General features: G+C 41.5%; 1 protein-coding gene across 1 annotated transcript in view; it reads right to left on the reverse strand.

Moving 5' to 3' along the window:
* UBE2QL1 (ubiquitin conjugating enzyme E2 QL1) overlaps positions 1-24,314 on the reverse strand; it is a 51,515-nt gene extending 27,201 nt beyond the window's left edge. Inside the window, exon 1 of the mRNA XM_075826774.1 lies at positions 22,896-24,314. Coding sequence (XP_075682889.1) covers positions 22,896-23,726 — 831 coding nt within the window. The 5' untranslated portion in view covers positions 23,727-24,314. The remainder of the gene's footprint in view (positions 1-22,895) is intronic.
* Positions 24,315-27,510: the final 3,196 nt, after the last annotated feature.

A 27,510-nucleotide genomic window follows, 5' to 3' on the forward strand; every position in this document is an offset into this window, starting at 1 on the left:
CATCTATTATAGATCTCCATCAGTCTGCTGTAGTTATGAATTGAGAATTGCTGAGAGAGGTGCCCCCACCACTCTCACCAGTGACTGACAGGGTACTGTCTCTACATAAATATACATATACATCGATCAGCCATAAAATGAAAACCACTAACAGGTAAAGTGGATAATGTTAATTATCTCGTTATAATGGTACCCTTTTAAGGGGTGGGATACATTAGGCAGCAAGTGAACAGTCAGTGCTTGAGGTTGAATTGTTGTAAGCAGAAAAATTGGACAAGCAAAAGCATCTAAGTGACTTTGGCAAAGAACCAAATTGTGATGACGAGAAGACCGGGTCAGAGGATCTCCATGGCAGCAGAACTTGTGGGGTATTTTCGGTATGCAGTGGTTACCTACCAAAAATGGTCCAAGGAAGGACAAGCAGTAAACTGGTGACTGTGTCATGGGCATCCAATGTACATTGATGCACGTGGGGAGCGAAGTCTAGCCTGTCTGGTCCGATTCCAGAGAATAGCTACTGTAGCGCAAATGGCTGAAAAAGTTAATACTGGCCATGATAAAAATGCGTCAGAACACACAGTGCATTACAGCTTGCTGTGTTTAGGGCTAAATAGCCACAGACCGTTGCCAATGCTAACCCCTGTCTACCGTCGTAATCGCCTATAATGGGCACATGAGCTTCAGAACTGGACCATGGAGCAATGGAAGAAGGTGACCTGGTCTGATAAAGCACTTTTTCTTTTACATCATGTGGACTGCCGGGTGCGTGTGCATCGCTTACCTGGGTAAAAAATAGATATCAAAACTGGCGGGGACAGTGTGATGCTCTGGGCAAAGTTCATGGGTGCGGTCATTCGTGTGGATGTTACTTTGACTCGTACCATCTACCTAAACATTCTTGCAGACCGAGTACACGCCTTTATGGTAACAGTATTCCCTAATGGCAGTGTCCCTTTTCAGCAGAACAATGCACCCTGCCACACTGCAAAAATTGTACCGGAATGGTTTGAGGAACATGACAAAGAGTTCAAGCTGTTGACTTAGCTGCCAAATTTCCCAGATCTCAATTTGATTGAGTAGCTGTGAAATGTACTTCAAAAGCAAGTCCGATCCATGGAGTACCCACCTCTCAACTTACAGGACTTAAGGATCTACTGCTAACGTCATAGTGTCGGATACCACACTACACCTTGAGAGGAGTTCATGCCTTGATGGGTCAGAATTGTTTTGAGGGCACAAGTGGAAGCTACAGTTTGGCCTGCTACAATAGAATTTTATGGGCAAGAGGGTCCAAACATATGGCTTCCTTTCGCGTGTTAGACAGTCCATCAAAAAAAGGAAAACAAAAAGTTATAGGCCAAACATGGTGTAAACTAAGCCTAAGCCTCTGCAAGTGCTGTAGTTCAGGTAATGTGCACTACAATTGCCACCATGTCCTGTGCTGCCCAGCACTTTTGGCATGTACAGGGCATGGAGAGGATAGCAACCAGTTAATTATTGTTTATATCTGTCCTGCTGTTGGTGACAACATGAGTTCGGCAATTCCTGCAGTTGGATTGTCACCTGGACATCAGTTTGTAGGCATTTTATTATTTGCAATATATTGAGGGTTCAAAACTGCTGACAGATTTCCTTTAACTCCTCACCATTTTCAAGATATTTGTTTGCTGTCAGTGAATGACAACATTCTTGCTTACATTCAGAGGCATAACCCTGTACATGGCTAGTCCTGCTCTCAGCTGAAAACTCGGTACAATTGTATTCAGTCTAGGTAATTCCCTGTCAGCTATACAGCCTGGACTCCAAAAAAAAGTGGGCCACTTGCAGTTGACAAATTCACTATAATGGACACCAGAAACTAGCCTAAATTATAGCGGAAATCTACGGCGGCTTAGAGCTGCCGTAGATTTCCCATTTGCTGCACGGACAGCGGTAAGATGCGACAAATTTATTATGAGGAGTACGCCTCTTAATACATCAGTCGCATCTATCTGCTGAATATAATTTAGAACTGTACATATTTTTATTTTCCTTTTGTCATCTTGTATTCACATGTGGATACAGTTTGTTTATGTTGCTGTATTTGTATAATGGTAGCACAAGCATTACCTATTATGATATAGCAATTGCTAATGAACTAATGTTATAATTATTCCCATGCTTCCCTCATATGTGTCATCAAAAACAATTAACCATCTCAAGAGAGCTTTATAATGTAGACTAAAAGAAAAATGTAGTATTCCTGGAGGAAGGCTTTGCCTTCTGAAATAATCTCTAATTTATAGACCTTACTAAGATACATTTATATTTTTCGACACATTTACATCTAAGGACATTTATTAGTGTAATATGGCAACTTTTTGTAACTTTTTTGACACCTTTCTATTTTTTTGTTCTCCTCTGTCTTGTTTGTGCATTTGCAAAATTACACAAATAATAACCATAACATTCATGGTCTTCCTAGGTAGTTCATTTGCAGGTAAAATCCGATTCTTGAGACAAGAAGTCAAAGGTACCATAAAAAAAAAGCTTTGTATTAATATCTGAAGAAGTTCTCTATTTTTTGCTTTCCTATTCTGTACATATGAGTCTTTGCATATTAAGTGTTGGCTACTTGTGTAGATCCAGTTACAATACTTGAGCTCACTGCTGACAGTCACATGTGGGCACTTGGCCTTTTTCCACAGAAACACATGCAATTGACAATCTGTGGCTGACCAGGTTTCACTAATCAAAACTAGAATATTATATATATATATGTATATATATATATATATATATATATATATATATATAAAAGAATATACACACATACATACACGGTTATTCTGGTTCTGTACTTAAAATCCTCAAGGAACCTTGCTCACTGTATCATTTCCCACTTAAGTTTAAAATTACTTGGATATATGATTAAACCATAAAACCTTACATAAAAACTTACGTTAAATACATTTGTAACAAATTGAAAGATAATTGAATTATATAACATATAAATTGGGGTAATTGTAAGATTTTCCTAAAAAACAAACATAAAAAACACATTAAAGAGAACCTGTCCCTAGATTTCGGGGGCTCTAAACCACCAGCATGTTGTTATACTGCTTGTAAATAGCATCCTAAACATGCCGCTTTAGCATTTTGTCTAAAAACAAGTTATAATATGGCGTGCACTGTTTGTAAATTACCAGAGAAGAGCCCTGAGATGAGTCCAGGTGGAGGGTCGGCGTTAGGGGGAGCAAACTAGGCAATTGCCCACAGTTCCCATTCTCTTAGGGCCCCCTGCCTGCGGCTGCTATTGGGCCCGAGGCATGAGGAGGCCCACGTGCCCAGGCCATAACATTTATGGGCCAGGTGGCACGGGCCCCCTCATGCCCGGTGTCGTCGCTAACACCGGACGCAGATACAAATGAATACTATAGGCCTGCAGCCCATAAGGCAATGGGAAGACTCCCTGCGCAGGCCGGCGTAATGATGTCACTGCATCACGCTAGTCTGTGCAAGTGTCGTGCCCGAAGGTTATGCAGCACTCAGTCTATTGCGGGAATGGGGCAAGCTAAGTACAATTTTTTTTTGGGGGGGGGGCTGTGTGGCAATATAAAGGGGGGATTGCTGTGTAGCACTATATACAAGGGAAGTGGGGCTGTGATGCACTATATACAAGGGGGGGCTGTGTGCACTATATACAAGGGGGGGACTGTGTGGCAATATACACAATGGGGGGCTGTGTGGCACTATACATAAGGTGGGGCTGTGTGGCACTATGCTATGGTGGTGCTTTGTGGCACTATACTATTTGGGGCTGTGTGGCACTATCTACTGGGGGGGCTGCATGGCACTATTTACAAGGGGAGGGCTGTGTGTGGCGCTATCTACAGGAGGCTGTGTGTGCCACATTCTGCAGGGGTCTGTGTGTAGTGCTATCTACAGTGGGCTGTGTGGTACTGTCTACTACAGGGGTCAGTGTGGCTATCTAATAAGGGGGGCTTTGTCTACTAAGGGACTGTTTGGCACTATATACAAGGGGGACTGTGTGGCACTATCTACTATGGGGGGCTGTATGGTACTATTTACAAGGGGGAGGGATGTGTGTCGCTATCTACAGGGGGTTGTGTGTGGCACATTCTACAGGTGGCTGTGTGGCACTTTCTAATATCGGGTCAGTGTGGCACTATCTAATAAGGGGGGGCTGTGTGGCACTATCTATAGGGGGCTGTGCGGCACTATATACAAGGGGGAGGACTTTGGAGCTAACTACAGGGGGGCTGTGTGTGGCGCTATCCACAAGGGGCACAAAGGGGCTATTATTACTGTGGGGGCACAAAGGGAGTATTATTACCTTGGGGGCACAAAGGGGGTATCATTACTGTGGGAGCACTTTTATTGTGTAGAGCACTGAGGGATCATTATTACTATGTGGGGCATTGTGGATTACGAGTTTGTTTAGGGGATGGAGTATAAGTGTGGAGGGTGCTAGAAAAGCAAGAAACCAACTTGTTTGTGTGTCAAATTCTGCAGAGACGAGTCGTGGCTGGAATAAGTCGTCACAGAGGTCTGGGCTGGATGGAGAAAGAAGGGAAAGTGAACGTCTCTAATCAGAGAAAACATCACCTGTGAGTTACTGGATATAAATGTGCTATCATCACTTATATTTTCTGCAGAGTACCTGTGTATAACTGGCACCTAGCACTATATGGTCACTACATGCTGGTAATACTGGTCTTTGTAGAGTGGTTTTTATTCAGTAACAGTATGGGGTATTATTCAGTCACTATGTGGTTATGGTGTGGAGGTATTATTCAGTAACAGTATGGGGGTATTATTCAGTCACTATGTGGTTATGGTGTGGAGGTATTATTCAGTCACTGGTTATGGTGTGGCAGTACTATTAAGTAACAGTATGGGCGTATTATTTAGTCACTATGTGGTTCTGATGTGGCGGTATTATTCAGTAACAGTATGGTGCTATTATTCAGTTACTATGTGATTGTGGTGTGGCGGTATTATTTGTACCTTATATTGTGTTATTATTGGTAATATTGGTCTTATAGTATTGAGTTGTGTTCAGTAACAGTATGCAGGTAATATTTTATCTGGTATAGTGGTATGATTTAGTAACTGTATATAGATAATTTCTTTGTGTGAGGGGGGACGACACATGCTTTGGGGCTTGCAACACTCCTGGATGCACTAGAAATCAGCGATGCAGTTCTCTGCACACCACCTTTTGAATTGATAGCATTATTGATACAGTAAGGGTGTGTTCACATCAGCATTTAGTTTCCGTTTATGGGTTACGTTAGACCTTTCCGTCGGAGGAACCCATCAACGGAAAGGAAAACGGAAACCATAGCTTCTGTTTGCATTACCATTGATTTCAATGGTAATGCTTCCGTTGCAAATGGTTTCCGTCTGTCTCCGTTCTGCAAGGTTTTCGGTTTTTTTTTGGGCAAAAAAACTGAAACCTTACAGAACGGAGACAAACGGAAACCATTTGCAACAGAAACATTACCATCGAAATCAACGGTAATGTAAACGGAATGCTATGGTTTCTATTCATGGGTTCCCCTGACGGAATAGTCTGACGGAAGCCATCCATGGAACCCCGATGCAGATGTGAACAGGCCCCAATTCAGCATTGGGGCCCCACTTTTAACTTTGCCCAGGGCCACACTTTGTCTAAAACCAGCCCAGTCTAGGTGTACTGGCCTCGACTTCAACTGAGCCCTGAGCATGTGCAGGTTGCTATTGGACTCATCTCAGGACTCTTCTCTGGTCTCGCACGCTGTATTATAACTTCTTTTTACATTAAATGCTATAACAGTCAGAGGGGCTTGTTTAGGACACTATTTAGTGGTGATTTAGTGCCCGAAAACCTAGCGACAGGTTCTGAACACTAACCGTGACATTTTTTTATACACAGCTAGGTTTTTATTAGATGAATGGATAGATAGATTTAGTTCTCAGCATATTAAGGTACTGAGAAATCATTTATTAGCTGTGCATGATAATATCCTTGAAGACTACGACACATTTATAATGAAGAGATACATGAAAGAGTAATATTGGAGCTATGAGTTATTTATACTTTTCGTTTCATCAACACTCAGGGGTACACAAATATATCACCTTCTTTTATTGATGAATGCAAAGTTCAAATAACATTTCAATCTTTTAACAGTGCTATTATTGTTGTGTGGCTTTTCCACTTGTATTATAGCAGCCAGGCCACGCTTTCTTGTTTTTACTAAATAAAATATTTCATCTCTTTGTGTTTTCATAAAGGCTTTCTTGTTCACCTGGCAGTGTAGTATCATTTCTCCTGGATACAACTATGTTGTGAATATGTTTATAAGACTATGAAAATGAGCTGGCTAATGAACACACAGGTCGACAGGGAGATTAATAATATATTCAATGAAGGTAGCCTGAAGGTGAATATTTAACATTCACTGTGTAGTATGTGATATTCTCATACTGATCAACAAGTACAAAACAAAAACATAGCAACAAATGGTAAATCGTTGTTCCAACTGCGCCTATACATTTGGTTTGTGAATGTTTTCCCACCAGTGATACTAAAAGCCTTCCTCTGTTTGTTACATAATGTCTCCCTCCAACCCTCCTCTCAGAACATAATGTCTCCCTCCGACCCTCCTCTCAGAACACACATAATACATATATTAACATTTTTCTTGTTCCTTCATGCTTCCCCCTTGTCTTGTTTTTATCTTGAAGATAAATATCTTGGGGAGTCTTGAGCTTCCTGTTAGGCTTCGTTCACATCTGCGTCGAGGCACCGTTCATAGGTTCCTCATAGCTTTCTGTCAGTGGAAGCCATGAACGTTTGCATCACCATTGGATCAGTTGCAAACGGTTTCCGTTTGTCACCGTTGTTTAAGGGTTCTGTTATTTTGACCGAATGAATAGCGCAGTCGACTACGGTATTGTTTCCGTCAAAACAACGGAAAACGTACACAACGGTGACAAGCGGAAACCATTTGCCATGGATCCATCAACATTGAAATCAATGGTGAATCAAACGGAAACCTATGGTTTCTGTTTGTTTCAGTTTGGTTTCTGTTCATGGGTTCCCCTGACGGAGAGCGCAGACGGAACCCATGAACGGAGCCGTGACGCAGATGTCACCGAAGTCTTACCTGAGTAAAAGGGACCTAATCCAAGCTTATGCATCATGGGGAGGTAACTTCATGTGACCACTTTAGTTACATGTAAATGGTAAATGAGGGGAAGAAGCTGATGCTAGTAGATAAATATACATTTTACAATGGTATGTAATACTACGTATCCAGTTGCTGCAGTGGCAGTTAGGCTTTAAAGTGGTTATCCCATAGATCATTTTCATACCAAGAGTCCAGAAATGCTGTTACTATCTGTTTCTAGCATAAAAAAAAAATATGTTTCTCATCTTGTTTTGCTTCCCTGCCCCGAGTCCACCCCCAGCAATCTGTGCTGCTGAAGGTGGTCTCTAAGCAGAATCAGACTCCTTCCCCTCCTGGCAGTTGACAATATAGTGCATTCTTACTTTCCCTGCAGGTAGGTAATGTGGGGGCCAGAGTAGTGAAGATATATAATGTGTGACATCCATAGTATGCTGTCCCTTAAACTAATGAAAATATAATGAAATAAAACAATAAAGGCTGAGTGGGCAAGTGCAGGGTTCAAATCTGCTGTCAGGATGCAGAGTTTTATAGTCCTAACAAGCTGAGAAGGAGTCTCCTCAGCTATAGTGTCATGCTACGGCAGAGGCTCCGTTCCTTCCCTGACAAGCAGGGCAGACAGCTATTTCTATTGGCTGCTCTGTAGTGAACAGAGGATGATTATGCAGGGAACTGGCTGGTGGGAAAGTGATTGAGCATGACTGTCCACCCATATTCAGCACATTTGATGGACATGGCTATATACTCGGAAAACCAGGTGGCGCTATACATGTAATTAAACATCAACTTTTCACTAGATCTTTTTTTTTTTAGCAGCTTGTAAAAGGCAAACATTGTTCATTTTATATGATCTATACAATGAATGGGATATTTAATACTGGGACAACACCTTTAAGATATCACTTTAGCCCTACTGAGCCGTAGCGCTGCATGATAAATAGCATCGCTCAAAGCTGCTATGACTGACTATGAGTCACATAGTTTCAAAAACACTTCCCTGCCCCCACGTCTCTCATCTAATATGTATTACTCATCCAACAAAAAAATAATTCAAAATGTGTGGTCGGTGCTGAGGAGGTAGGGCCAGGTTCCCATGTAGCGTAAACACTGTGCAATTTCCGCAACGGAATTCTGTTCGGAAATTCCGCAGCATTTACAGTAGCAGAAAATTGGATGAGATTTAAAAAAATCTCATGCCTACGCTGCAGAAAAAAACCGCAGCGTAAACGTTAAGAAATCGACCTTCGGTGCGGAATTTAAATCCGCAGCATGTCAATTTATGCTGCATTTTAAATGATTTTCTGTTGCGAGTTTTCCCCATTGAATTCAATAGAGATGCAAAGCCCAAAACAGGAAGCTAAGTGTTGTGACTTTTGTGGTGTATTCGCAGCGATTACGCCGCAAAAATCGCAACTACGGAAAAAAATATATCACACTTACCCAGAACGCCCTCCTGCTTTCTGTAGTTCGGCCGTGACGTTTCATCCCATGTGACTGCTGCGACCAATCACAGGCTGCAGCGTCACATGGCCTGCAACGTCATCAATGGAGGCTGGAGCGGATGTCAGACGAGGGAGAGGGTTAATATGAACAGCTTTCTTCGGTGGTGGATATTCCGTTAAAAAAGCTACACCACAATGTGGTGAGATTTTTTGGACGGAATGTACTGTGGGTTCTAGGTCGACACGCTGCGTGATTTTTACGCAGCGTATCTGACCCGTGGGAACCCGGCCTAAAACTGTATCTTATACTCTTCACTAAAAATAGTAGGGATGTGACTAACGTGATCTGCCTGCAAAAATGCCCATTCCTCTCCATATTAGAGACCGGTGGCAGCAGTAAACAGCAGCTGTACCTCTACAGGCAGAAGAATAGTTCATTTATTTATGTAGTGGGGGAGGGCAGGAATGAGAATTTTCAAAGCCTTCTGCTGACAGGTGAGTAGAGTCAAATAGAATATTTCTACAATGAAGCATTTTTACTATTGAAAATATATCAGGAAATTGCTTTAAAAACGAAGTGGATCTATAGTAAAAACTGGCATCAAAGCAAGGCAATCTTAGACTGAATACTCAGGCATGTGTATAATGCGTGTGCAGTGCTATGTGCCATGTATTTCGGCAAAAACAAAGCTGAATGAAATGTTCACTGAAGTGGTACCGAAGAGATTTTGCAGTTTGGCAAACTCTATGCAAATGCCAGGGTATGATATCCCAAGTGTTGACAAGCTATTTGGCTGGTGTGAAATAAATAAAGAAAAATATGTTCAAGGTAGGTGTCTCAGTGTGTACAATGCAACTGCTACATATGTTTGTTAAAGGAGTATTCCCATCTGTAATGTGATGGTGAAGGGATGGAATATATCTAGGCACCCCCACGATACTGAAAATGAAGGGGCTGCAGCACTGAGGTCGAACCCCCACTGGTCCTAAAGTGAATGGATATCCTAGCAATATGCCATCATTTCGTAAGTTGGGAATAACCCTCTAAAAATACCCTTTCATCTTAGACTGCGATCCCTTTCACTTTCTCATATATTGTTATGTTGAGACCTTGTGCTGAAATAAAAAAAAAATCATGTTTTTCCCCATTATTCTGCACTCAATACCCCATAATAACAAAGTGAAAACAGAATTTCAGTATTCAGATCTTTTGCTATGACATTTGAAATTGAGCTCTGGGGTCTCCCATTTCTCTAGATCATCTTTGAATTGTTTCTACACCTTGATTGGAGTCCACCTATGGTAAATTCATTTGATTGGACATAATTTGGAAAGACATACCCCTGTCTATATAAGGTCTATATGCTAATATGCTGACAATGCATATCAGAGCAGAAACCAAGCCATGAGGAGGAAAGATCTGCCTGTAGAACTCGGAGACAGGATTATGTGGAAGCACAGATCTGGAGAAGGGTACAAAAAAAATTCTGCTGCACTGAAAGTTCCGAAGAGCACAGTGGCCTCCATAATTCTTACATGGAAGAATTTTGGAAAAGAGAAGGCCGCCCAACCAAACTAAGCAATGGGGGGAGAAGGGCCTTTGTAAGAGAGATGACCAAGAACACAACGGTCACTCTGGCTGAGCTCCAAAGATTATGTATGCAGATGGGAGAAACTTCCAGAAGGTCAAACATCACTGCAGCACTCCACCAATCTGGGCTTTATGGCAGAGTGGCCAGAAAGAAGCCTCTCCTCAGTAAAAGACACATGAAAGCCTGTCTGGAGTTTGCAAAAAAAATCACCTAAAGGACTTTCAGACTGTGAGAAACAAGATTCTGTGCTCTGATGAAACCAAGATTTAACTTTTTGGCCTCAATTCTAAGCATCATGTCTGGAGGAAACCAGGCACTACTCCTGACCTGCCTGATACCATCCCTACAGTGAAGCATGGTGGTGGCAGCATCATGCTGAGGGGGTGCTTTTCAGCGGCTGGGACAGGGAGACTGGTCAGGGTTGAGGCAAAGATAAATGGTGCAAACTACAGAGATGTTCCTAATAAAAACCTCATCCAGAGTGTTCTGGACCTCAGACTGGGCTGAAGGTTCATCTTCCAATAAGACAATGACCCAAAGCACACAGCCAAGACAACACAGGAGTGGCTTAGGGACAACTCTGTAAATGTCTTTGAGTGGCCGAACCAGAACCCTGACTTGAACCCAATCGAACATCTCTGGGGAGACCTTAAAATGGCTGTCCACCGACGGTCCCCATCCAACCTGACAGAGCTTGGCAGGATCAGCAGAGAAGAATGGTTAAAAATCTCCAAATCCAGGTGTGCAAACCTTGTGGCATCATACCCAAGAAGACAGGAGGCTATTATCACTGCCAAAGGTGTTTCAACTAAGTACTGAGTAAAGGGTCTGAATACTTATGTCAATGCAATATCTTAGTTTTTCCTTTTCAATATATCAGCAAAGATTACTAACATTCTGTTTTCTCTTTGTCATTATGGGGTATTGAGTGCAGAATAATGTGGAAAAAATAGAATTTTTTTTTATTTTTTCACAAGGCCTCAGCATAACAAAATGTGAAAAAAGTGAAAGGGTCTGAAGACTCTCCGAATGCATTGCATATTAAAGCCATGTATTATATAAAAGTTACCTAGTGGCAAAAAAAAAATAACAATTACCATTTCTATTTATATAAAATATTATTTGAAAGGGTTGTATGAGATTAGAGAAAAAGTTTCTGCTTTTATTCCCTGAAACTGCGACATTCTAGCCCAGGGGCTGTGTCTGGTATTGCAGTTCAGTGCCAGCCACAATGCTTTAAAAAAAGATTTTGGCTACCTTGCTTTATGTTGCTGTCTGTACTTACAAGGAGTCACTAGAGAAGAAGCTGGGCAGGTCAAGTGCTGCCTTCACCCATTGCACAGTGCGGTCTGATACACAACCCCTGTTCTGTGGGATTTATCTATGGAAATCATTAGGAACTGCTTTTAATCTATTTCTAAAGGTTATCTTTACCAGGTACATGTTACATACTTACAGGTTGAAAAAAGTCACAGGTCCTTCAAGTTCAACCTATCTTAATAAATTACACGTCATTCATTGCTAGATTAATTATAACCCTCAAAATGCCATTTGTCAGTAAATAAACATCTACCTCTTTTTTAAATGCTGATATATTATCTGCCATTACTACCTCTTGGGGTAGAACATGTTACATACAGTGCTTTGATTTCTAGTGAAGAAAAGCGCTATAACATCATTGTATTGTAGTGTATGAATTGTGCATGTGGATCCATCAAATAGTTGTAGTTCCAATGGAATCCTCATATTAACATTTTTCCATAGACTAATGGATGAATTTGTGATTAATTTATTTATTACAGAGATTTGTTGGGGAACAATTGTTTTTGATTATTAAAGGGGTTGTCCAGGATTAGAAAAACATGAGTTTGTTTTCTAAAAACAGCACCACACCAGCCAACAGGTTGTATCTGGTATTGCAGCCCAGCCTCCTATGCAATAGCAGACACAACCAATGGACAGGTATGGCACTATTTCTAGAAGAAAACTTGACAACCCCTTTAATGTATATGGTATATGTACAACTATCAATCCCCAAAATCCATTTTAAATGTATAAGGATACAGTACCTGTTAGTTCAAAAACTGTTATTGTGATTGGGAGTTGCAGATTACTAACATCTCAGAGCATTAGTGTGACGGATTATCACCTCTATTCTTAAAAAGAACCGTCCATACACACACACATTATATATATATATATATATATATATATATATATATATATATATATATATATATATATAATCCAAAAGAATAAAGTAAAGAAATCCAAAAAAATAAATAAAGAAATCCAAAAAAATAAATAAAGAGGCAGCACTCCAAGGAAATTGGTGAAAAAAAGTGGTGTGTTTATTCACCCCAGGCAGGCAACGTTTCGATCCGTCTCTATGGGATCTTTGTCAAGGCTTGACAAAGATCCCATAGAGACGGATCGAAACGTTGCCTGCCTGGGGTGAATAAACACACCACTTTTTTTCACCAATTTCCTTGGAGTGCTGCCTCTTTATTTTTTTGGATTTCATTAACAAGGGTTCCTAGCCTCAACCTAGGAGGCCTGCACCCACTGCTATTGCTGTGCTGCTTTACTCTTTTTATATATATATATATATATATATATATATATATATGTATATAAAAAAAAAATATATATATATATATATATATATATATATATATATATATATATATATTAGTGAAGGAAATAAGTATTTGATCCCTTGCTGATTTTGTAAGTTTGCCCACTGTCAAAGACATGAACAGTCTAGAATTTTTAGGCTAGGTTAATTTTACCAGTGAGAGATAGATTATATTAAAAAAAAACAGAAAATCACATTGTCAAAATTATATATATTTATTTGCATTGTGCACAGAGAAATAAGTATTTGATCCCTTTGGCAAACAAGACTTAATACTTGGTGGCAAAACCCTTGTTGGCAAGCACAGCAGTCAGACGTTTTTTGTAGTTGATGATGAGGTTTGCACACATGTTAGATGGGATTTTGGCCCACTACTCTTTGCAGATCATCTGTAAATCATTAAGATTTCGAGGCTGTCGCTTGGCAACTCGAATCTTCAGCTCCCTCCATAAGTTTTCGATGGGATTAAGGTCTGGAGACTGGCTAGGCCACTCCATGACCTTAATGTGCTTCTTTTTGAGCCACTCCTTTGTTGCCTTGGCTATATGTTTCGGGTCATTGTCGTGCTGGAAGACCCAGCCACGAGCCATTTTTAATGTCCTGGTGGAGGGAAGGAGGTTGTCACTCAGGATTTGACGGTACATGGCTCCATCCATTCTCCCATTGATGCGGTGAAGTAGTCCTGTGCCCTTAGCAGAGAAACACCCCCAAAACATAATGTTTCCACCTCCATGCTTGACAGTGGGGACGGTGTTCTTTGGGTCATAGGCAGCATTTCTCTTCCTCCAAACACGGCGAGTTGAGTTAATGCCAAAGAGCTCAATTTTAGTCTCATCTGACCACAGCACCTTCTCCCAATCACTCTCAGAATCATCCAGATGTTCATTTGCAAACTTCAGACGGGCCTGTACATGTGCCTTCTTGAGCAGGGGGACTTTGCGGGCACTGCAGGATTTTAATCCATTACGGCGTAATGTGTTACCAATGGTTTTCTTGATGACTGTGGTCCCAGCTGCCTTGAGATCATTAACAAGTTCCCCCCGTGTAGTTTTCGGCTGAGCTCTCACCTTCCTCAGGATCAAGGATACCCCACGAGGTGAGATTTTGTTGGAGCCCCAGATCGATGTCGATTGACAGTCATTTTGTATGTCTTCCATTTTCTTACTATTGCACCAACACTTGTCTCCTTCTCACCCAGCGTCTTACTTATGGTTTTGTAGCCCATTCCAGCCTTGTGCAGGTCTATGATCTTGTCCCTGACATCCTTAGAAAGCTCTTTGGTCTTGCCCATGTTGTAGAGGTTAGAGTCAGACTGATTAATTGAGTCTGTGGACAGGAGTCTTTTATACAGGTGACCATTTAAGACAGCTGTCTTTAATGCAGGCACCAAGTTGATTTGGAGCGTGTAACTGGTCTGGAGGAGGCTGAACTCTTAATGGTTGGTAGGGGATCAAATACTTATTTCTCTGTGCACAATGCAAATAAATATATATCATTTTGACTATGTGATTTTCTTTTTTTTTTTAATATAATCTATCTCTCACTGGTAAAATTAACCTAGCCTAAAAATTCTAGACTGTTCATGTCTTTGACAGTGGGCAAACTTACAAAATCAGCAAGGGATCAAATACTTATTTCCTTCACTGTGTATATATATATATATATATATATATATATATATACACACACACATATATATATATATATATATATATATATATACGCATACAGAACACACATATATATATATATATATACACACATATACATATATATATACACACACATATACATATATATACACACACATATACATATATACACATATATATATATGCACACATATACATATATATATACACACACACATATACATATATATACACACACACATATACATATATATATATGCACATATATATATATATATATATATATATGCACACATATACACACATATATATATATATATATATATACACACACATATGCACACATATATATATATATATATATATATATATATATATATATATATATATATATATATATATATATATATATATTGACTGGTCACTAACACCAGATCATGTTTGCCACTCTATGGACATAGTAACAAACTTGTATATGTACAATAAAAGTGATAGAATGGGTAAGCAGGGAGGGACATACAGAGGATGCAAGACCCTCTAGGTAACCAAGTCACAGTTGCTGCCAATAAGGATTAACATTAACAGTCAGGTTTCCATTTTTGTTGCTTGATGTATTCTTTAAAATATCACTGCACGATTGCATACAAAAAAAACCAAAAAACTTTTATTTTAATTTCTATTCACTGATAATTGCAATTAAAAGCAAGCAGGCTTTCTAAACATTCTTAGGCCTCATGCACACGACCGTAAAAACTCCCGTTATTACGGGTCATAATTACGACCCGTAATAACGGGCTCATAGACTTCTATTGGCCACGGGTATCTTCCCGTTTTCTTACGGGAAGGTGCCCGTGCCGTTAAAAAAGATAGAACATGTCCTATTTCAGGCCGTAATAACGGCACGGACAGTCCATAGAAGTCTATGGAGCTCCCGTAATGACGGGTGGCTACATGTGTGCACCCGTCATTACGGCAGCGTTGCTAAGCGACGTCAGTAAATAGTCACTGTCCAGGGAGCTGAAAGAGTTAACTGATCGGCAGTAACTCTTTCAGCACCCTGGACAGTGACTACCGATCAGAATAAAGAGCAACCTGTAAAAAATAAAAATAAAAGACGTTTATACTTACCGAGAACTTCCTGCTTCCTCCAGTCCGGTCTCCCGGCCGTTGCCTGGGTGACGCGTCCCGCTCGACATCCGGCCCGACGTCCTGGCCGTCCCTGGATGACGTTTCAGCCCATGTGACTGCTGCAGCCAATCACAGGTCAATCACATGCTGCAGCGGTCACATGGACTGCCGCGTCATCCAGGGATGTCGGGCTGGATGTGAAGAGAGGGACGCGTTACCAAGACAACGGCCGGGTAAGTATGAATTTCTTTAACTTTTATTACAGAAAGGGCTGTCCCTTCTCTCTATCCTGCACTGATAGAGAGAAGGGGCTGCCGATTAGTGCAGTGCTATTTTGCCGCCAAAAACGTGCCCGTAAATACGGGTGGAATACGGGTGACACCGGACCCATATTTACGGGCACGGGTCCGTAAATACTGGTGCAAAACGGGTCGAATACGTGTGACACCGGACCCGTATTTACGCCAGTATTTACGGGTGGGAAAAAATACGGTCGTGTGCATGAGGCCTTAGTTTGTCCGTGGCCAATAGAAATTAATGGGTCCGCAATTTCATCTGTAATTACGGGTGAAAACTACAGTCGTGTGCATGGAGTCCTAAAAACCTTAAACAAAGGGTTAAAAAAAAAAAAACAATTTACATTTTGTCAGGATTGAAATACGATGACAATATGACCTTAATGAGGAAATAGTATTTTATCACAACAATTCTGCAAATGATAGCAATTATGAAAGGTAAGGGTATGTGCACACGATAGCTTCCTTTTACGTCTGAAATTACAGACTGTTTTCAGGAGAAAACAGCTGCGTAGTTTCAGACGTAAAAGCTCCTCATCGCATTTTGCAAGGCGTCCTTGACGGCCGTAATTTAGAGCTGTTCTTCATTGCATTCAATGAAAAACGGCTCAAATTACGTTTCAAAGAAGTGTCCTGCACTTCTTTGCCGAGGCAGTCATTTTACGCGTCGTCGTTTTACAGCTGTCAAACGACGACGCGTAAATAACAGGTCGTCGGCACAGTACGTCGGCAAACCCATTCAAATGAATGGGCAGATGTTTGCCGACGTATTGTAGCCGTATTTTCAGACGCCTGAAAATAGGTCGTGTGAACCCAGCCTTACTCTGCTGGAGATCAGATTTTTTTAATAAATTTTTTTAGAAAGTCCAAGTCGTGCTCAAAAGAAGAAGGGAGGCCGGGTTGCAGGGAAGAACAGAACCATATAGCCACACATTTTCCCCCTAGACCTCGGGAGGGTCCCAAAAGGGTGCTGCATCCCAGAACACCTTGTGACAAACATGACATACACACAGTGAAAACCAAAATGAAATAAGTGAATGTGCGCTGTGATACAGCCTGGACGTTCCCCAGATATAAAAATTCCTCATTTCCCAGCCAGAAGGCCAGGAAAATAAAGGTGTGTGGCTCAGATAGCGTGAAAGACAAGCGCGTGCAAATGTGCCATCACTCAGTGGGATTCTACCCCCAGTGAGTTCAGGCACCCCAGGGTAACCACTCCTGGGGCACTTAGTAACTCAGTCTTTCAAGCTACCCGACCCCTGGCATCGATCATGTGGTTCTTTGCTCCTCACCTCGGCGTTCTGTCATCCCTCCTGATGGGCCTTATCCACCGGCAGGGGTGATTACTAACCTCAGATAAGAGCACATACTACACTCGATCTTAGCCAAAGGGCCGAGAAGCAAGAACCGGGCCAGAAAGTCCCAATCTTACCTTAGTGATAATGGGATCTCCCCTGCAACGTCAGTCTGCTGGAGATCATATGCTTAACCTGATCTCAAAGTGAAAGAGAGATTGGGGTAACATGCTCCAGTGATTGTAACAGAGCACCAGGATCGGAGCCAAAACGTAATAGATAATTGCTAGAAATGGAAAGACACTAGTGACTGCCAACAATGAAATGGGGTTAATGTAAATTAATGAACACCTTCAAACCCTCTCTCTATTACACAGTTATTAAAAGGTTAAAAACATTCCGATTTTCATATATTTTCACCTTCCTATATTTATAAAATGTAGACAGTGAAAATTATTCTATATACTGTACATATAGGCACGTGCTCATATATAAAATATTATCCTGAGCACAAGGGGCCACCTCCTGCATTAACACATGATACTAATAATAAAGTAACTTTCTTTCCAATCAAGTCCCAATCCAGTATCGCTTTTTCATTTATTTAGATTAGGGATTGTACTTCCAGAAATTTCCTGCTTAACTTCTATTACTGAAACTGCTTTAAGATGCAACTGTATTTTAAAGGGGTATTCCAGATTTATAATAAAAATTCTGACAGCTGCTTATGGCATAAAATAACAAAATATACACATTTTAAATCCGCCACCGCTTCAGTGCCACTGGTGTGTGGTTCTCCACTGGCATTTTTAAGGTGAGTTTGTTAATTTATACTATAAACAGCTGCCAGGGTTTTTTTTGTCATGTTTTTTTTATGTTAGAGAACACCTTTAAGGTGAGCTTAGATGTGACAATAATTTAGCCAATTTAAGAAAGCACTAATCTTTGTATCTATGGTAACAAAACTATCAGTTGTAAAATTTATCATAGGCCTTAGAATATTTTGAGGTCTCTTATCTTGCTGCAACAACCATCCTCTTTAGGCCTCATGCCCACTTCCATTTTTTCCTTCAGGGTGCTAGCCGTTTTTTGACGGCTAGCACCCTGACCCATTCACTTCAATAGGGCCATGCACACTTCCGGTTTTTGACGATCCTGTTGTTCCGTTCCGACAAAAGTAAAGCATGTCCTACTTTGGTCCGAGATTCCGTGACATTGGGGCCCATACAAGTCAATGCGTCCGTCAAAAAAACTGAAGGCACACGGAAGGCATCCGTGTGCCGTCTGTGTGTGACGGAGCCATTGCCTAGCAACGGGCAGGCAGAAGTACACGTAGAGAGAGATATTGCACTGCACTAATCGGAAGCCCCTTCTCTCTATCCAGCACTGATCGCCAGCCCCTTCTCTCTATCCAGCTCTGATTGGAAGCTTCTTCTCTCTATCAGTGCTGGATAGAGAGAAGAGGCTGGCGATCAGTGCTGGATAGAGAGAAGGGGCAGCCCTTTCGGGCAGAGTTTCCGCAGCAGAACGCAGCGATAGAAAGAAAAAGAAGTTCATACGTACCCCGGCCATTGCCTTGGTGACGCGTCCCTCTTTTGACATCCAGTCCGACCTCCCTGGATGACGCAGGAGTCCATGTGACCGCTGCAGCCTGTGATTGGCTGCAGCGGTCACATGGGATGAAACGTTATTCCAGGAGGCTGGACTGGAGGAAGAAACAGGGAGTTCTGGGTAAGTATAAAGTTGTGATTTTTGAACCGGAAGTCGCTGCACTTGACTATTTGTTGCAGGTTTTTGAAGGAAACATTAGAAATCTATATAGTCAGCGCCGCGCATGGTACTCACTGTCCAGCGGTAGTCACTGTCCAGGGTGCTGAAAGAGTTACTGCCGATCAGTGCAGCCCCTTCTCTCTATCCAGCACTGATCAGTAGCCTCTTCTCTCTATCCGGCACTGATCATAACTCTTTCAGCACCCTGGACAGTGACTACTGCTGGACAGTGAGTACCATGCGCGGCGCTCACAATATAGATTTCTAATGTTTCAGGACCCTGTCGCTGTCCATGCTGTGTACCGCTACTCACAATGAAACGTTGTGCCCGCACTGATATCGGGTGCATAGTGTGAATGGGAATTAGTTTCCTCTCGGAAACGGAAACACGGAAGTGTACACGGAGTGCACACTAGAACCACACTGATACAATCACCGACACTCGGATCCGTGAAAAACGGCGATGGAAGTGTGCATGAGGCCTTAAAGGGGTATTCTGACAACAAACATCTGATGCGCCATAAATGTCTTAAAGGTGGGCGTCCCAGCATTAAAACCATTTTTGTAGCTCTGCATAAATTATAATGGGGACTATAATGGATGACTCTCCTTGCCTTTGTGGCTGGGGTTCTGATGGTCTCAAAGGCACAAAAAAAAGACATTGGACCCCTGTTATTCTTATATATAGGGTCCCTGCACTTAAATCCTAACCTTATGATCAATCCTAGGGGTATGCTATAAATGGGATGAACATTTCTAATTTAGAGCAATGCATACTTTTTGACCAAAGCAATTTTGGAAACTGTTCACAGTAAAATATTTTAGTATATAAGCATCTACAATCCTAGCCAAAAGTTTTGAGACTGGCACAAATTTTGATTTTCACAAAGTTTGCTTCTTTCGTTTTTATAGTGAAATTTTGCATTACCTCTAGATTGTAAAGAAGAGTGATCAGATGAATTACAATTAATTGCAAAGTCATTCCTTGCCATGAAAATTAACTTAATCATAAAAATCCAATTTCCACTGCATTTCAGCCCTGTCACAAAATGACCTGCTGACATAGTTTCAGTGATCTTCTCATTAGCTCAGGAGAAAGCGTTAACCAGGACAAAGTAGCGAATATCACTCTGTCATGCTGATTGATTCATAAGAGCAGACTGGTTGTTTTAAAAGGAGGATGGTGCTTGAAATCATTGTCTTCTTCTGTTAGCCATGGTTACCTCCAAGGAAACACGTGCAGTCATTATTGCTTTGCATCAAAAGGGCTTCAGCTACGGGATCGGTTCAACACCAGTGCAGAGCTTGCTCAGGACTGGCAGCAGGCAGGGGTCAATGCATCTGCACGCACAGTGAGGTGAAGGCTTTTGCAGACTGTACTGGTTTCAAGAAGGGCAACAAAGTAGCCACTTCTCTCCAAGAAAAAAAAATGCTTATAGTTGTACTTCAGTATACCATAGAAACATCCGACTAAGGCTTCGTTCTCACCTACGTCAGTGTGTTCCATTGTTCTGATATGTCAGAGGAGCAGAACAAGGAAATAACAGAAACAATGATTCCGTTGCACAACGGACACCGCCAGTGGACGACAGAACCCATTGACTTAATAAATGGGTTCCGTCGGCTTTCCGTCGGGGTGTCTGTGATTGTACCGGAGAAAACAGAGTAGGATGCTGCGCTATTGTCCCCAGTAATCTCGGCCGGATCTGTGGCGGAAACCCCTAATGGAGCCTCCATCGCTGATGTGAATGAGGCCTAAAAGATCGAAAAAACGTTGAAGCAGAAAACTTTATGAAAACCAAAATTTGTGTTATTCTGAAAACTTTTGGCCAGGACTGTAATCAATGATATTCCGCTCCTGTAATTATTATCTGGTGATCATTAGGCCAAGAAACACATCATGTATGAGGTATTGAGGGACGCTCTGAAATTACCTTGCAATTGGATTGGCGGGCAGCTCTGTAGGCTAAGCAGGACATTGATAACAGAGGAACATCTCACTGACTATTGACGTACGTGAGACAGTGTACGGTCAGCTTTAGGCTAAATCCTTTCTTAAAATGATCTTGAACCATTTCATAAAGAGGATGTCTGGTCCGGATAACGTTATATACCATAGTAGGGGATGTTGAGGTAATAGATGGGGGGGGGGGCATCCAACATGAACCTCAGCTCCTGCCTATAAAAGGCCACTGGTGTTCACTGAAAACAATGCATGCCCATCGATTTCACTGAACATTGTGTTATGCTTCATTTTTCCTGCAGAATTATCAGACAGACACACAGGTTATGATGGCTTATCAATTTTTCATATGGGGTGAAATGGTTCTTGAGGATGGACATCATTGAAAGTCACTACACTCCTCATTTAATATGTGTTTTTCTGTTCCATATTTTATCCTCCAATTTTAGTTTAGATCTATCTAGAAATATTATCATATCTACACACATTTTATTTATATATATATATATATATATATATATATATATATATATATATATATATGTATATAACTGTGACAAGTGATAATTATAGGCAATCTGTAGAAGAGTAGATGGAGGGCTAATAAAGTAGTTCATCTAAACATTCATGACGTCTAGAGTATACACAACAAAGACATCAGGTAATATACAATGTGGCCACTACCTATTGCATTATCTGCTGATACATAATATACTAGTGTTTATACTACAAAATGATTAAAAAAAACATTATGTAAAAAGTCAATTCACATGAAAATGCAATTCATAATATATTTTACAATTCAAGCTTAGGTTTAGTAACAGACATTCGGTGCTGAGGATTTGCTACAGGCAAAGTGAAATATTTTTCCCATTTAATAAACATTAGTAAAAAACAAACAAACAAGGGTTAGCCATAGTAATCCCCATTTAACGCTGTGACCATCAATTATGGTTGAGTGCTGTTTCTTTATAATGCCCCCTTTACAGCGCCACCCTTCACAATACCACACTGAACAAAAGTCTATGAAAATGTGTCAATGCCATTACACGTCACCTGCCTTATATTACCAGTTCTGTTCGTGTTAGGCTGGCAGGATAATGAAGAAGACATCTATTATTAATAGTCAGAACAGGCTTGTACTAGGATAAGCAGTTCCTGGTCTTTCTCCTTGTCACAATAGGAAACTTATATTGGCCACTTTGCTGTATAATACGTATATATGACATCTCCTAAACATAAATGAATAGAAACCAGTATGGGTGAAGTCTATTGGAATAATTTCTGATATCACCAGCGGTAAAAGTGCCTGAGGATGGAAACCTTGCTCCACATAATATTCCTTTGGGCACTATAACCTCCCAAGCAGATGTGATCTGAAAATGACTGACAAAGACTAGACGTTGAATTAAAATCTGAGGTCAGCAAATGGTCACTGACTAATTCCAATCTTCCCAATCTTGTCATTATATGAGAACAATGCTCTGGGCCCAATATCACATTAGCACCCAAGACACGTGAATTATTTTCCATGTGGTGCCATCTGCATTTACCCTTTTTCCTTTCCTGAGCACAATTTTAATTTGGGACCAGTCAATGATTTCGATTAATGATAATTATGACCCTTAAAAAAAAATGTTTACCTGTAGAGGGTGCCATATTGTATAGATGCTTTTACAATACATTAGGGATGAGACTTCAGTGTAAAATGTCTATGAAGGCTTTGTATACCTAGTAGTGGTGAGTAAATGGGCCGGACCTGTTTACAAAGAGTTGTCTACTACAAGGTACCACACACAAGGGTAGTATATTGGCTCACTAATGTCAGAACTACACAATATGAAGCATATGGATAAGCAAGAGTGGATCATTTAAGACACAGGTGGGTCAAGGCTGGCACCAGCACTGCCCATGACAGAATCATGTGTACCCCAAGCTTACCTGCCCTTTAACTAGGCTTGCTGCAAACTGTCTCATGACTGCTTCAACCGTGTAGGCACTGGACCATCCCCTGGGAGTGAGAAGCTCCATGCAGATAGCTCCACCATCCAGTACATAGCCATTCTCCAACCTGGGGCTCAGCACCCTCATGAAAGGCGGTGAGAAAGGAAAGTTGTCCGGGAAGGTAAGGTTGAGCAAGATGTACTCGGTGTTGGTCTCCTTCATGTCCTGCCACAGGGTGGAGTCCTTGTCCACCTGGTGCAGCTTGACATTCCAGTCAAACAGACTGTCATCCACCAGCTCCACCGAGATGAAGTGGTCGCTCAGTTTGCGGATGTCTTGGAGTTCCTTCATCAGGCGCCGGCTCCTCACCTGGGTGCAGTGCTGCCTGTTGGGGGGCAGCAGGGGTTGCAGTGAGGAGCCCCCGTTCTGCTTGGTCCCCCCTCCTGCACTGCCACCACCTGGCTGTTTGGTTTCCTTTGTAATAGTGGGGGTGCTGGTTTCTTTGGCACTATTCTTGTCCTTGCCCCCAGCGGTCCCGTGCTTGTCCTTATGGCACAGCTCATTCTTTTTGCCCTTCATGTCAGCCTGGCTAAGTATGCCCTCCGTAGTTGTTGTTGAGGTATTACTGCAGCATCCAGCGCTGCCCCCTCCACTGCTGCCACCGCTGCCCCCTCCTGCTGATCCTCCCTGCTGTTTGTTGCTGCTGTTCTTGCCCTTCTTCAGAGATCCCTGCTGGTTGCGGTGGTGATGATGATGATGATGCTTGGGGTCCTCCGTATCTCTGTCGTGAAGACGGATCAGTCCTATTTTCCGCAGCAGTGTGGCCATTTTCCAAGGTCTCTTATGTACAATCTGAGACTGGTAAAGACTGAACGAGGAGACAGTGCCACCGATTCCACTCTATAGACAATCACCGGGGTGCCACTCAGATCACAGCTGGCATTGCAGTACTAAGCACACCATCAAGGGCGACACATAATCCTCTCACCTTGAATGGGGCGGAACAATTACACCGTAGTCAGTGGAGTAAACGCTCGATTCATTGACGCAGAGAGAGGCTGAGCCAGGTGTGACTGGTGCTTAGCATCGCTCCCCCTGCTAGTATCGTACAGATGCCGTCTGTTCAATCCCCTACAGATCTGGATGTGCTGTCATTGCCATCAGCAGAGCATCCTTCCTTCTAGCAGACGTACGTGCATGCTGTATGTCCTCACTCCCATGTCATAGTTCTATCCCTTCCTCCTATTCTCACCTCCTTGTGGTGCAGTGAAATAGTACCGATCGCCTGCCAGTCCTATCCCTTCTGTCTCTTATCTGCAACCCTCACAAAAGAGGGGGGAGGGCTGCTCTGGAGGTGGAGGAGGAGGAGGGGGAAGGAGCACTGCAGCTCACATGGAAGCAGCAGGCAGCCCGTACACACCACTGGCTACTTCAGAATTAAAGCTCCTCTGATTAATACACTTGTACCGCCCACTTCTCCGGACGTCACGCAGGCCCCGCCCCTCTCAGCTCAGTTACCTGTGCTGCATCCTAAATCGCTGGGTCTGCAGCTCTTCTGCATCATGTGAGGGGGATGTGTGCAGCAGGAATGGTGGAGCTGCTCTTATTGTGTGGCACTGAACAGGTTACACCTTCCATATTCCAGAGATGACCAGGGACTCCATGACTGACCCAGTTCTCTATCAGTTATTCCTGCTATTAAACACACTATAGGAGAAATAGAGCATCTCCTCTGATATAGACAGACAGCTGGTGTTCTGCAGTCTTCCCATTCACTGATGACCAAATTTCCTCACAATGAGTCAGAGTGATTGGCAGGGGTGATGTGGTATCTTTGCCACACAGATGCAGCGGCTATTGATGAGCGTCCCATATTTTTACTCAATAGTGTCATTTCTTTGGGCTAGGGCAGAAGGTTTCTTTACATTTACATTGCAGTATTGGTGCAGATAACAGCAGAATTTGGGGACTCCCCGCAGCCAGAACCCTGTAGTCACATTGCATCAGGGAGCCCCACATTCTGACTGAAATGGAAAACCCCTTTAATGGACTATACACCGTCCCCATGACTATGGCTAACAATGTAAATGTATTGATTCAGACCTCCTGATCTTTCCACGGGTTCTATACAAATCACCAACATCTTAGGTCTTGTAAGCTGGTGGCATGTGCTCCTATGTGCAGACCTTAAATGTTGGTTAATGGCATAGAATACGTGAAACGCTCCGGAGGTTTGAATTCCAGCGCCTGAATCTGCTGCAGAAGCAGGGAATATTCTGTATCCATAAAGTCTACCACAAACGAAAATTATAAAAAAGAGTCAATCTCAAAAAATTCTCACAACAAAGTGCAGTGCGAACGGTGACTAAAAAAACTACAAAGAACTAGAAAAAGGGGAGAACAGGACAGGAATTGGCCGATTGGGAAAACAATGCCAATGAAAATGAAAATAGTAAAAAAATATATAATAATAGCAAAGATATTTCAACAAATATTCATATATATATATATATATATATATATATGTATATATATATATATATATATATATATATATATATATATATATATATATAAAAAAATGGAAATCTTGCAGCACTCCAAATAGTGAAAATAAAGTGGTTTATTTCAGCCAACAAACAGCGACGTTTCTGTCCAACAATAGGACCTTTATCAAGCATGGTAACATACTGAGTGATCATGGTATATAAAGAGTGAAGAGACATTTACATAATTAATCTCATTAAAATACACATAACGTGCAAAGTGCAAGAAAAACAAACATACTGTGTATGAATGGTATCCAATATGATCAAAACATTGATACATAAAAAATACAAGTGCAAATACATACATAAAATACAACAATATCGCATGAAAAAGCATGTAAGTATAAAATTACGACATAAACATATATGCAACAGTTGTGTTGAAACAAATCACGTTGGTTCTCCTCACCAATCAGAGCTTCAGGACCTTCGTAATCCAAACACGTACAGGTTATCCACATGACGGTAATCAATACACAAAGCGTGGTCTTACAGAGTATGTGGGTGTGTGTATATATATTATCAACTTCCGGTTAAAGAGATCGGAAGTTTATCGTCACCTAGCAACATGACGCTTCAGGAGAACAACGGCGAACACGCATCATCACCGAGGGCACCTCTCTCACAAAGCGTCCATCGTTGCCAGGCAACCACCAATCACACGACTCCATGTGATTAGAAAGGTAAATATACTGACACAATCACTACTGTTATCCTGTATAGTCCAAACCAGATGTAGGATCAAAACTTTGATCTCAAATACGCTCGTCGGGGTAGTCAGTAATAATGCAGCAATGTTTCTAATAGTACACATATATCGATGGATAAGATACACCAAAGATCCACACGCGGGTATACCCGAACCCTGGCCACACTTCCGTGGTCAAAAGGGAACTAGTCCCCAGGAACTCCAGGACCACTCCAACCACAACTGAATGTATATGGGGAATCCAAAGAGATCACAAACATGTATCGGACCTATTTTATCGATGCAAATTCAAATCCGCAAAAAAGATATCTATAAATAAGAGATATGAATCTGGGTAATCAGCCCAGTATTATTTACTGACAATCCACATACGAGACAAGAAATGAAACATATGTATTAAAAACTATCTTTATATGAATAGGTTGGGACTAAACAAAACAACAGAAATCGATTTTTTAGCAAATGCATATAAATCAATAAGGATGAGTACAAAGGAAGGTGGTCCCGAAGTTCTGTTGGGATCTAGAGTGATACAAAACAAAGTATATTAGTAACAAAAAATATATCTATACAGCGTAATATAATAAAATCATGTCACCAAATTTAATGACCGATGAGGAACATAAACGAAAACATAAAAAGGGGGGGAGGGAGGCAAGGCTCTACACAGTGATTCTATCCACATTAAATTCTACATTGAGTCCATTAGGTCTCAATGTATTAAGTGAAAAAATCCATTTCAATTCTCTAGAAGATACATTAAAGACCCTCATTCCTATGGATGACTATAATATACATATGGAGAAATTACATACAACCCTGAGTAAAGTAAGATTGGAGATTGAAGAAACTAAAAAGAGAAAATGGCACCGTGATCAATCGGACTATCAAACGAGTCGAGTGTATACGTGGGATAACACCTACGATTACAATAATACATCATCCAGACGTGATAAACAACCTCGAGTTCAAATATTCAATAGAGACACTCGTACACAGGTACCGGTCCGGAAGAATGAACAACGAAGTGGACGGGAAGATTTTTTAGAGTCGAGTATACTGGACATTACAAAAGGAAACGCACTAGACGAGCGGGACGCAGGAGAAACAGAGGGAGGAAGAACTCGCCTCCAGAAACAAGCACAGCACAGAGGACAAAAACTACCGAATCACAGCAACAAGACAACACTAGCCAAACAGTGGTAAATATCTCTACTCATAACTTGTCTGATACACAGTTACAGACCCTGTTGAAAGGTCTCTCTTTTTGTCCTAATCAACATATTGATTGGTTTCAATTGGAGTTAGATCTGTATAGGTTTATTAGAACTATTAAATTAAAAGTCTGGTTTGA

Source organism: Rhinoderma darwinii, chromosome 5, assembly GCF_050947455.1.
Source record: "Rhinoderma darwinii isolate aRhiDar2 chromosome 5, aRhiDar2.hap1, whole genome shotgun sequence".
NCBI lineage: Eukaryota > Metazoa > Chordata > Amphibia > Anura > Rhinodermatidae > Rhinoderma > Rhinoderma darwinii.